The sequence below is a fragment of the Athene cunicularia genome (assembly GCF_003259725.1).
Source record: "Athene cunicularia isolate RWA chromosome 13 unlocalized genomic scaffold, athCun1 chr13_part1, whole genome shotgun sequence".
In the NCBI taxonomy this organism is placed as follows: domain Eukaryota; kingdom Metazoa; phylum Chordata; class Aves; order Strigiformes; family Strigidae; genus Athene; species Athene cunicularia.
In genome coordinates this window covers 4,177,771-4,190,295 of record NW_020799117.1, presented here as the reverse complement: position 1 = coordinate 4,190,295, position 12,525 = coordinate 4,177,771, and the positions used below count along the sequence as shown (strand labels likewise).

At 40.9% G+C, this 12,525-nt stretch overlaps 1 protein-coding gene across 4 annotated transcripts in view; it reads left to right on the top strand.

The window, feature by feature from the left end:
• TRPC7 (transient receptor potential cation channel subfamily C member 7) overlaps positions 1-12,525 on the top strand; it is an 81,666-nt gene that overhangs the window by 66,186 nt on the left and 2,955 nt on the right. For 2 of the 4 annotated variants that reach the window (XM_026858284.1, XM_026858287.1), the window contains exons 8-11: positions 2,178-2,373; positions 5,306-5,527; positions 8,463-8,543; positions 11,636-11,689. In XM_026858284.1, coding sequence (XP_026714085.1) covers positions 2,178-2,373; positions 5,306-5,527; positions 8,463-8,543; positions 11,636-11,689 — 553 coding nt within the window. Of the gene's footprint in view, positions 1-2,177; positions 2,374-5,305; positions 5,528-8,462; positions 8,544-11,635; positions 11,690-12,525 lie in introns of those variants that run through there. The other 2 variants (XM_026858285.1, XM_026858286.1) reach the window with 2 other exon arrangements.

Below are 12,525 nucleotides of genomic sequence, written 5' to 3'. Positions count from 1 at the left end.
GTTGCTAAGCACCGTTTCGGGGTGCTACAGGCCAGGTCCACCTCTCACCCCACCTCCCCATGCTCCCCACCATGGGCACTGCTCCCTCCCCTGGCCCTGGGAATAAGGGCTATGGACATCTGCAGTGGAGCCTGGCCCTGGCCCGTCTCCCCTGCAGGGCTCGGGGCAGTCAGGGCCACTCGCAGAACCTTAATCAACTTTTGAAGGAGAATCTGACACCACTCCAGAGCTAAGGTTAATGCTTGAGCTGTGGAAAAGGAGCGGAGTTGACACACTGTATTAAAAACTGCTGGCAGGGTGGAAAACGACGGGAACCTTTCCAAATTAAAAAAGAAAGGTTAATAGCAGGGTGCAGCTGGGATCAAGGCTGGAGGTTACGGGTTTTATTAGTTTGGTAAATGACTTAGGTGGTGGGTTTCAAAGTCAGAGATTTCTGGCGTTAAATACGTTCTTTAACTGGAAAGTGCAACTTTTATAGAACAAGCGCTGGTCACGTTGCTACCATAAAAGTGAAGGGTATCAGACACATTAATGCCAGCTACCCTGTTCTGCAGACAAGAACAGGAGACAAGAGCAAAACCATACAGGAGAGGAAATGTCCAGCAAGTGGGAAAGCGGTGGCACTTGTTTGCTGCACCCTCGTAGCTCATCCCACAAGCGTTTATCTCTGTGTGGTGTCCCAGCCTCATGCAAAGCAGCAAGGGAGAGTGAATGTGGGATCGGTGACTCTGGCTGACAGAGAGACTCAACAGAAAGCCACATGTTAAATTAAATCCTGTTTTATTTAGACCAGATAAATAAAACACCACTCGGGGTTACTCCCCACAAGTGAATGCAGTTATAACTGGCTGAGAATCGAACCTAAACGTTTACTGCAGTTTTACTACTAGACGTAAATGGAACATGGAATACACTCAGTTATGATGGGAGATAAATATCAGTTGGCTGTGGCAGCAAGTTAATTGCCCTGTGCTCTGCACTAACCTTTCAAGGGGTTAAAATTAATTTCTCTTGCTTTTATGCATGGTGTAATTGCTACTGGAGTCAATGTAAAGCTTATTTTTCCCTTAGGATACTAGTTTGTGTCTATAATCTGCTTTTATGAAGGGATTTAGCAGGATTAGGCTGCCATCCTAGTAAAAAAAAATATTTAATCAAAATAATTTGTAAGAGGTATTGTTTTCTTAGAAGGCGTTTACCTCCTGGCAGGCAGGGGGTGGTTAACTGTTACCATGCTAAGGATCGTTTGGTGAAGGCAAAATTGTTTCTAAATTAAAAATTAAGCAAAATGCTTCCAAAATGTACCAGGGTCCCTCCTTCTCCTTCCTTCCTTCCTATTCAGCTGTGGCTGCTCCCCTTCTGCCTGTTGCAGCTTTGGCTCCTTTGCATCAAACTCTCCTTCTGACTTGTCAGTCCAGCCACATCCCTTCCAGCCCCACTTCTCTTTGTTGTTGGCTTATTCTGCTCTTTTTTTCCTGTCTTTCAACCTTTTTATTTTCCTCTGGTTCTTTTTACCTTCAAGCAAGTGTAACAATCAAATCAAAATGCTTCTCTACAACATCTACCACTCCGTAATTTCAAATTTTTTGCTACAAATTCTTGGGCACCTGACTTGTTTGCAGTCCCAAAGCAGGATGGGAAGAAAATCAGACTATGGGATGGTTACATTTGCACTGTGCGCTCATTATATTAATGACACTAATCAGAACTTTTCAGTCACTCCTCTTCGGTAAAAGGTAACGCTTCTCTTCTGCCCTGGAAATGGCATATAAGGAGGTCAAACCAGGTTCCTTTCTCAGATAATCTCTGCTTGTCTTCTCTGGATGAGAAAAGAGTGAGTGAGTAGAATTACAAAGCCCTACACAAAAAGTTTCCAACTGTCCATGGAGAAGACGTCCTTAATAGGGACGCAAAATCCAAGTGACAAATAATGCACCTGAGAAGAACAGATGGAACAAATAAAGGGACACTGTAACATTACAGAATTAATCAGAAATCATATTTCTTCATCAAATCAGGAAATATGATTCGCCACATCCCTGGGTGATGAATAATGGCTTACAACGGCTGTGCCAAAGCATCATATTTATATTTGCGGATTGTCACCTTTGTTATTAGCATTTGGCCTGGCTAACCTGATGTTAACTCCATCAAATGACTGTTTGTTTTATTTTTAGGGTAGAAGAAAGTTTTAAAACCTTATTCTGGTCAATATTTGGCTTATCTGAAGTGATATCTGTGGTGCTGAAGTACGATCATAAATTCATTGAGAATATTGGATATGTACTCTATGGAGTATATAACGTGACTATGGTGGTGGTGCTGCTTAATATGCTAATAGCCATGATCAACAACTCCTATCAGGAAATTGAGGTAAGATGGGAAATTAGATTACGAACTCAATGTACTTAATTACCGCCGACAATGAAAATGTTAAAAAAAAACATGGGAGGTGTTGCTTATTCCATATGCAAGATTAGAGTGCTGTTGAAATACAGATCTTACACCTTGTAAGAGTTAAGGCTGTGTCTGTCCTCCCCAAGTTAGGACTGCATTAAAAATTAACACTGAATCGTTTCTAGTCAACTTCCTTTTTTTTTTTTTTTTTTAATGACCATCTGTGAATAAACCAAATTTCCTTTACATGTGTTTAATGAAAGCAGCTTGTGATATTTTTTTACACCCTCTGTCAGTTATGATAATTTATCCATGTGTGTTACCTTAGCTGCATTGTTTGCTTATGAAAAATTGAGCAATATCTCATCTGGCTTCTTGCCCTGTTCTCTACTGGTTAAACGCCCAAGCCCATCTAGGTCTGAAACTCATGTATGCATATTTTTAAAATCCATATTTTCCAAATACCAGGCATACAACCTCGATACAGATTTTTTTTTTTTTTTTTTTTTTTTTTTTTTTTTTTTTTTTTTTTTTTTGAAGGAGGAGGAGTGTCTAAGTCTGCAAAACATAACTGTATGGACATTCACAAAAAAAGGCAACTTTTAAAGGATATTAACACAGCCCTCAAAGAATATGAACAGGTTTCTGCAGAAAGGCGTTTGCAGGGTTTATCAGCCTTGTTCAATAGCATTGCTATTAGCAGACTGGATTTGCTAAATGCTTTAGACATAAACAACTCCCTGCTAATGTCAATAAAGGCAGAAAAAAAAAATTATTTGGATAATAACGCTGACTCACCTCTTCTTTCTGATTTGTTAAATGTCAAGCTTCTGTAGTTGGGTTTGTATTCATTATTTGTTCTAATCTCCCCTCAGAAGCTGACACTGCAAAAGGCCACGGCTGAAAATATTTTCTCACTGTAATGTCTGATTCACCCATGTACTGTATTGCAAATACAACTCTATCTTGTGCATGCTGTAACTAGGTCCGAATGTCAGGCAGTCCTTCCGTATGTTCTCTGTCCTAGAAGCTTTCCCACATGCAGAAGGCAGAGTCATTTCCCCAAAGGTTTTTAACCACTTAAGATCAAGAGTCTTCTTGAATCCTCTTTCACCTAAACAAGATTTACTTCTGGAGGGGTCTAAGCCTCTTGCTGCATTTTGTAGTTTATTGTGGTAGGTAGAGATGCTCTTGAAAGTTTTGGAAGAAAAGTTTCCAAAACTACCCGAATAGGTGGCCTATATTAACTTTCTAGGCTGAACTTTCTGATGACCATTTTCCTGGAAAAATCCATTATCGTCCTTCTTGATTGCATGGAATTTTTCAAAACTTTCTTAAAGACTACTTGTAACTATCAGCAAGCAAAACAAGTGTGAGGGATTTGGCCAAGATCCTCCTACCTGAGGCATGGGAAAACCCCATAAATCTCATAGTATTTCCTTTCAACCCTCAGTAGCAGGGAGATTAAAGACGGAGTCATCCTACCGACTGCAGAGAAAGTCCCTTTTGCCAATGTGTTCATCTGACAATAGAAATGTCAGTAATGACAGAGGACGGTCATTACTTAGGAATTAAAATCCGTTATGGTCAGCGGTGACATGTTTTACTGTTAGCTGGAGTGGCAAGACTATAGTCTCATGCTTTCCATTGAACATCCCTCTTCAGCTAATTCTGTTTGTGCCTCAAGTATTGGTGCTTCCTGACAACTTTGCATTTATGGAAAGAAAAAAAAAAAATTATTTTCCCAGCCAGAAACCAGAACTACTTCTATCAGCAGGTTCTTAACTGATTAAAAGAAAAGCCTTAAAACTGTTCACAAGTGGTTTCTACCATAATTCAGCTTAAGGCTTCTGCGAAGCGTGACCCCAAACAATGACAAGACCAAACAGCAGGAGTGCTGCTCCACTGGTGAAGACATACTGCTGTAACCGTGACAATTCATCTCAGTTGTGTTATGCCAGTTTTTTGACTGAGTTTCAGAGGTACAAGGTAATCAAAGGTTATTAATTTCAGCAGCACACAGATGTACATGAGGACAGGGTGTTGGCAAACCCACGCTCCTATTGATGCTGCTGGCCTCCATATAAACCACAATGAGAACAGCTGTCGAGCAGCTGTATCTCATCCTTTCTTTTGCCTGAAATATGTTCCTCCTACACGGCCCTGACCATCCTCCCATATAAATGCCAAGCAGATCCATAAAGTATGTGCTAACCTTGTCCTTGTACTTGGAAGTGATCCTGGCCCACCTTGACAGTTCACAAAGGAGATTCACAGGCACTGAGTGATGGACTTTTTCTCCAGCTTTATCCACTGAGGTGAATAGTAAGAGGATTACGGTGTGTTGATCTAGGGATACATGATGGTGAATGCAAGCAGGATTTGTGAGGAAATCAGCTAATTATAGAAGAAATCAGGAACCCATCCTCTCCTAGCCTCCTCCCTGTATGGGGGATTCCTGGCAAAAGCAGTGATAACAGACAGCTGGCAGTGAGACAGCATCGCAGTTAATCAGAGACAGGCTTTGCTGTTGTCGTGCACATAACAACTTCTTCTGCTTTCCATAACTCTGTATATGTTCTGACACATTCTTTTATCAGCACAAGCACCAGATTGTTACTGAAAGACAACCCCTTTGATACCCAAGGAAATAGGAATAGTCTAGTATTTGAAGGACTTACACTCTCAGTTTATCCATTGCTTTGTTCCAATTTTCCTTATTTTAAGGTTACCTACAAAGATGTGTGCAGGGGTCTTGTTTTGGCAAACAGAAACCTGATTCTAGTAAAATCCTACCTGTATGATTGTCCTTCTCACAGCTAAATTCCTTCCTATTTACTAATTATGCATTTGTGTGTTGTTTGTTGTGTTGTTTGTTTTTTTTTTTAATTTCTCTTCCCTTCCCAAGGAGGATGCAGATGTGGAGTGGAAGTTTGCACGTGCAAAGCTCTGGCTGTCCTACTTTGACGAAGGAAGGACTTTACCTGCTCCTTTTAATCTAGTGCCAAGCCCTAAATCATTTTATTATCTCATACTGAGAATAAAAATGTGCCTCATAAAACTCTGCAAATCTAAGGCCAAAAACTGTGAAAATGACCTTGAGATGGGGATGTTGAATTCCAAACAACGGGTATGTTGCATCTTCACTTTTCACTTTTTTTTGTAGAAAGGATTCGTGGCAGGAACCTTCTGAAGGGGGGTGACATGCCACACAGGTAGATCAGGGACAGCACAGACTCTTACTCAGCCTCATCATTGCATGTTACTTGTATTATATTGCACCTAGAGGGTCCTCCCAGACTTGTGGCCTCATTATACTACCAGGAAAAGAGCAACTTTTATAAAAGTAGGCATTTTTATGAGGGAGTTTCCCAAGTTCAAATACAAAAGGCAGAAAGAGAGGCACAAATAGGATCCCACCGTGTCTGACTCCTCATCTTCCCAGCCTTTTCAAAACATTCACCTTCCTTTAAGTGATTTCCAAATTAATTTTGCTGTCATTACAACATTTACTGCCATCCCGGGTTTGGGAACAAGTTTCCAAGGTGCTTAATACCACCTCCTAGATACCTAAAGCTGTAATGAACAGCCTCTCTACTTACATCTGCCAAGTGATGTGTAGCGACTAACGGGTAGATTCTGCTTCAGCCAACACCCCTTTGGTCATTTGAAATAGAAATTTGCTTTGGAAATATTGGCTACACAGCAGCAATGCTTTCCTCAGCACCAGTGAGTGTCTGCCTGACACAGCAAGAATATGGTTAGCACCCAGACCCTTCCCAACAGGATTAGCTTTGCTCCCCCGTGGGAAAATGACAGAGAAATTAGAGAAAATGTTGCCTGTGGAAAGTATTACCTGCAACGCAGCGCAGACCATCACTGGGATGAAGCATTCCTAGCTCATAAATTTATAATATATACAATCCCACTCACAGGGCAAGTCCACCTGCTTTACACCCAAAACATTCACAGGAACCCAGCCACGGCTGTTCGGCTGCTGGCATCAAATTTGGTGGAAAAGATGCAAGAAGGCAGCTTTGCTTGAAAGTCTCCTGGCCTTTATTTATTTTTCTCAGCTCAAGCTGGGTTTGAAACAAGAGAACAACACAAGAGAACCCATTCCTGGAAGAGAAGAAAAGCCCTCAGAAATGTGTCGTGTCTTATTTTTTTACAGTAAGTGCATGTGAGAGGCTGGTGTCGTTCCTTGGCAGGCTGGCCAGCTTTTCTAGGGCACATTGCTAGTCCCTCAGCCTGCTCTCAGACCCAGCCAGCCAGGCTGTAAATCCCCAGCTGGGTGGAAATACGCATGAGGAGGAAGAAGTGGGTGACGTTGGGACCCTCCAACTGAGACGTGAGCAGCCAACCCCCAGTTTTAAGCTTGCACAAGGGAAGAGTTGTGACAAGAAAGACCGAGGCGAAGGAAAGGAAGGTTGGAGGAGTCTGAAGAGTTTGACTTTGTAATGTGCAACATGCTTTGGGGCTTTGTCTGGATCTCTTGGCTCTCCTTGAAGGAGCAAACAGCTGAGCAAGACAACTCACGGTGAACCATCCAGCTCCAGGCACAGGCTGTGGCCTTGGAGGAGATCATGCTCCCATGAGTTTAAGAGGATTGCTCAGGTCTGATGTTCTTTCAGTCTCTGCCAGAGCCTAAATCGAAGGGAGAAGTCTATCCATGGAGTCTATTCCATGTTACTGGTTAATTTAACTACCCAACACAGTGAGCATTACCAAGGTAGATAAGCATTTGGGGGCTTCCTACTCTATAAATTCACATAACATTACTATGATTACTGAAAGATCCACTAGAACAGTGAAGTCTGGAAGTAAAAGAAATGTTTGTCCTTTATCTCAAATAATGATTAAAAAAGGTAATATTTTTAAAACATTATTTGAATCAGACCACATGAAGCTTGCTTTGTTTTAAATTTAATTTCTGCTTCAAAGCATAAACCAAAGAAATAAAATTTTTTCTAAGCCCTTTCTTCCCCAAGCCACATGAGTGACAGTGTCTAGCTTGCCCTTTTTCATGGAACTCATGCAAAATTCATCGTTTCCACAGCTTTGACATAAACAGTTAAGAGTATCAGTCATTTCTTGCTTGCCTGTTGATTTTATTCACAGATCATCTTCAAAACCGTCTCTGTAAGACCATGGAACACCTGATGAGTGAGAACAAAAAAAAAAAAAAAAAAAAAAAAAAATAGTTCAATCATTATCAGCTCCTGAATTTTAAAAAATAATAATTAAAAAAAAAAAAAATCACTTATTTCTCAGGATCTCTGGTCCAGTCAGGGAAGAAAAACCCTTAACCAGAGCTTTCCCTGCACATGCACTTGCATATAGGTTCATAGATCTGTAACATGTTGGTTCCTTTGGGTCTATCATATGAATTAATTCCTTTGAATAAGTGATTTTTTTTTTTCATTAGCACTTGAGCCAGAATGTTCAGAGGTGGATAAGAGAGTCAAAGAAATCTGTTACCAATATTATGTGCAGTCTTCAGAAAAATCTCCTTGAACTCTCTTTTAGAGTACAAAATTAATAGTTGTGATGTCCTCTGATAAAAAAATACTGCTCTATCTAAAAAAAAAAAAAAAAAGCATCATTGAGCTAAAAAAGTAGCAAATGGTACTTGCTGTTTTAAAAGGACTGATGAAAATCAATTCTGTTTCAGAATTTATTTTCATGCCACATCAATTTGTTCTCTTTAAACAAGAGCATTTATTTTTCTTCCTTTCTTAAAATGTGTTCTAAATTAATAATCACCAATCAACTTTAGATTAACATATTTTGTGCCTCTTAATACCTTCTTGTCTAAAACTTGTGTGAGAATACCATTTTTCTCTAGGCAATTTAGAATCCAAATTTTTCAGTAATTTGTGGGTTTTGACCTTTTGTCTGACTTTCAAAAGTTTACTTTTTTAGACCTGAATGCACTAACTTTTATTCTACTCATACACTGAACCATTTCCTACTGTTTTTATAAAGCTCTGTTTAGTTTGGGGCTGTCTGGATATGAGAAGTTATCATTGATTTAATTATGTCATGATGTTTTATAATTTCAGAAAGTTCGTTTTCACTCTAGCACTCGAAATACAGAAAATTTTTCTGGGAAGAATGCTTATAACAAGCCCACAAGATATCAGGTAATCACAGCATGAAAGCAAGAGTCAGGGAAGAGATCTGTCAGTGAACAGCTCTTACCTGCCAGGGTCATGTTTGTTTTTTTTCCAGTCAATGCCAGGCTGTGGCTTAGCACGGGCACGGAGCTGGGTTGGGGCACTTGCAGCCTGTCACCCAGGGAAATACAGATGGTGCTAGTGTTTGCCATGCTAATTAATTCCACCCGAGGGTATTTAATTTAATACAAGAAATATCATTCAAGCTTTAATCCTCCAATCTTGCATTAAGAGCATTTCGTTTGTCATCTCTCCAGCCTTTCCATTAACATTTGCATGTGCTTTCTCTGGCAGTGGCTCGTCCTACCAAGCTAAACCCGCAATGTGGTATGGTTCAAAAATACCTGTGGCCGCGGTGGTGGCACGGGGTGCCCCAGTCATCGCAGGAACTAACACAACTGTCTGTCTAGGCTGGAGTGTTTGTGCCAGCAGATGTATTATTTCTTGTGCAAACATGTGTAGTAGGGTACCACAATAAGCAAAATGTGCCCCGCGGGATTTTTTCCTTGTTTTTTTAACATAAAGTGAAAAGAAATCTGACAGCACGTGATCTGTCTGAAGGAACCAACATTAAAGACAGTTGAGGAAAGCAATAGTTAAGTCGGATAAAATGTGCGATGACAATTCTAGAAGTGGTTTGCCTTGTGTTGGTACAGCATCCAGCACAGTGGGCTCCTGGGCTCTACAGCAGACCAGTAACAAACTTCTGCTGGTGTTAAAAAATGTTCAGGTTTTTGTGTCAGGACAGGAGGAGTATGTAAAAATGTAAGTTAGGAGGGCGATACATTCACTCTGGCATCTGGAGTTATTTGGCTTGATACCATCAAAGGCAAAGAGAAGAGATGTTTGTGTCCCGCTCAGAATGGTATTTCAGCATTTCTGACATTTTCCCATCCAGTCAGACCCACAGGTAACGGAAAGATGTGTCAGCCTCTGCTGGACTCACTCCCTGCCTGTAGCTATTATTTCTCAGTGAGACCGCCTAATGTTTGTGGTAAATTAGACCCTTATTTCCGAGGTTGAAAAAGCCAAAGGCGACGTGAATAATAGATAGAAAACGATAACTACCCGTTATTTTGCCTTAATAATGCTCCTACTAGGTTTGTCTTCAAATGATCTTTGGAAGTTTCAGTTGCTGCAGGAATAGATTGCCCAGATAACATAAGGAGGGTGTAATAGTCTTGATTATCTAAAGAACAGTTTGATAATCTGGCCAGCAAGCTTTCTTCTACAACCGGGAAATCTTTGAAGCAGTAGCTTCTCGCTGAACTCTTTTCTTTTATTGTATTTATCAAGTGGTGTATACGCAGTTTGTGTACTTGGACTACAGACAGACCGTACTCTTGAGGGGGTAACAAAAATACACAGAAACTAAACATGCAATAATTTGAAAAGTAGGAAGAACATGTCGACACGTAGCTGTCGTGATCTTGGAATAAACTACTCCAAGCAAAATATCTTGATCAAACCCTCTTGAGCTGAGACTTTAAGATGGAGCGTTGCGGAAATGCTGTGCTAAGCTCACAAGTTTTTCCCTCTTTCAGCACTGCAGTCTGTCATGCTAACAACATCTTCATCTACAAAACTCAGGAAAGGCTTTGTCAGGAAAAAACAGAGGGAATAGTTTGTACTTTTAAGGGCTCAGAGGTATATTTCTTTGCTGCTTTGACAGACAAAATAGCACACAGGTGAGAAATGAGAAAAATCCTTGGCCCGCTTCACTCTCGAACTCTTCTACTGCCTAAGGGATAACATGTGCATTTGAGACACCAGCTTTGAAATGACACCCCAGTGAGTGGCTGTGCCCTCTGATCGCTGCCGACTTTGGTTTGATTTTGACCAGGGACATGAAGGCACAAAGCATTTCCTCCCATTAGCGCTGCCCTGGGACCTCCCACACTCATCCCAAATGGCATCTGCAGTGCTCACAAACACAGCAGCAAGAAGAAACCTGTGAATCAAATAGGCTTAAGGTCTGTAACAATGTGATCTTCAAAGGTGCACAGAAGTGAGGTCCAGAATACAACACTATAAATAGTGAAGTGGGAAGACAACACGGACTCCACATTAAAAGACAAGGGACTGAGGTCCAGCAGGACTTATCAGACCTGAAACACCTATGGTTGAACCAGAAATTGAGCCCTAAATCTCACGAGTCAAATTTGTGGCCTTGGCCACAAATCTGTCCTTTTCTTCTCAAATCCCTTTGTGCTAGAAGGTGTAGAAGGTGTTCAGGTAGCTGATGGCAAATGCAAAGCTTGACCGTCGTGCCTATAAATACATAAAAAAATACGGAATTCAGTACAGAGTTATAATTTACAAATGCCTGACCTGTTCCTAGAACCCGTTCTCTTAAGACCAGCACTCAGTAGTTGAGTGTTCCTTAGTATGAAAGATCTCTAAGACCTGTAGGATTTCAGTTACTTTTTAGAGAATGAGGGAATAGCGCTTTGTAGAAATCAGCCATATTTGCACTGTTTCAGGTTTAGCATTCATTATCGAGAGGCTGTCTGTAAGTTTTGTTCAGCATTTCCCTGCGGTAAGCAGGCCGATTGGCCAAGAGGCTACTTCACCCATTGTAGCTAAAAGGGGCAGTACTGGGGAGAAGGGAAGAAGCAAGGCTTAGAAGCCACAGTGCAATATCAAGGCAAAAATTAATTACTTTCCTAAAGCTATTGGCGGAAATATCTACTAAGTGGCTAAGTAGACTCTTGTTAAAAAGTGGTCACATTTTTCAGATTTAATTCCTGTAGGCAAATCTGTGTACAGCGTGTATTTGGTAGACCAGGCAGCCTTAAGCTTGTGATTTTTATCACGCACAGTGGTTAATACAGGATAGCATTTGAGTGGTGCCCATCAAAAATACAAGCTGTATGGGAACTGGAGCAGATAGATGTGATGTTATCAGATTCTTCCAGGTAATAGGCGCATTCCCTGTGTGCTGATTCCTTGTTTTAGTTGATCTTTTTTCTCTGTCGTCTGTTCTGAAACAATAATTTCTTTTTGGATCCAGGATTTCCCTACTTTCCCCAAACATTACTTCATTTATGTTTTCTCAGGTGACAACCCTACCTCCCTCTGGATTCTACTACCTTGGCCATCTTCAACACACCGTACGTGCACTGTGCCTCATCTCTGTTGCCTTAATGACTCGCCCGGTTAGCCAGATGCCTCTTTGATACAAGGACAGGTCTTAGACATCCCATATTCCGTGACTGCATGACATATACAAGTGACTGGATCCTCCTTTGATGTTCACATGCCTTTTGCACTGCTGTAATTCATATTTGGCTACTAAGAAAAAAAATAGAGCAGGTGTACTGAGTTCTTAAATCATATTTCACACTCCTTGCAGCATTTTTCAGTGATGTTCAAAGCAGAGGCTTGTGACTGCTCTGTGAATAAGTGAGCTCATGCCAGGAGAGGATTTTTCCTTAACAGCGGCCATCCGGCCAGGGAAAGACATTTATGTATCTGTCCTTGGATGCTCAGAGATCTCTGTTTGCAGAGGATGGACCTAAATCATTGTCTCAGATAGAGCAATCCTTTTTATGTTTATCATAGTTGAGACTTTTTTTTTCCCCATTGATGAGTGTGTTTTCTGTAGCGAAGAACAGGCAATGATGCAGACCCAGTGTGTAGCCCAAGACTGCCAAAGTTACTTTCCTTCTAGATGAACGTTACATGCATTTTTGGAACAATATCACATTGCAAGCTTGTACCCATTGCCATCTTCTACTATTTTCATATACGCTTTTCCTTACCAACAATCATCTCCCAGTTTATAAATCTACATGGCTCTATTTTTTCCCTGTGCATGTCCCTTAAAATCTGCCCATTTCCTTAAGAAACTTCTCTCACTTAAGCCAAGTCCTCCACTTCTGTTCAAGCTCTCTTTTCTCTGTCCTTCACTAAAATTATTTTCTCTCCTAAAATCCCAATTGCAAGG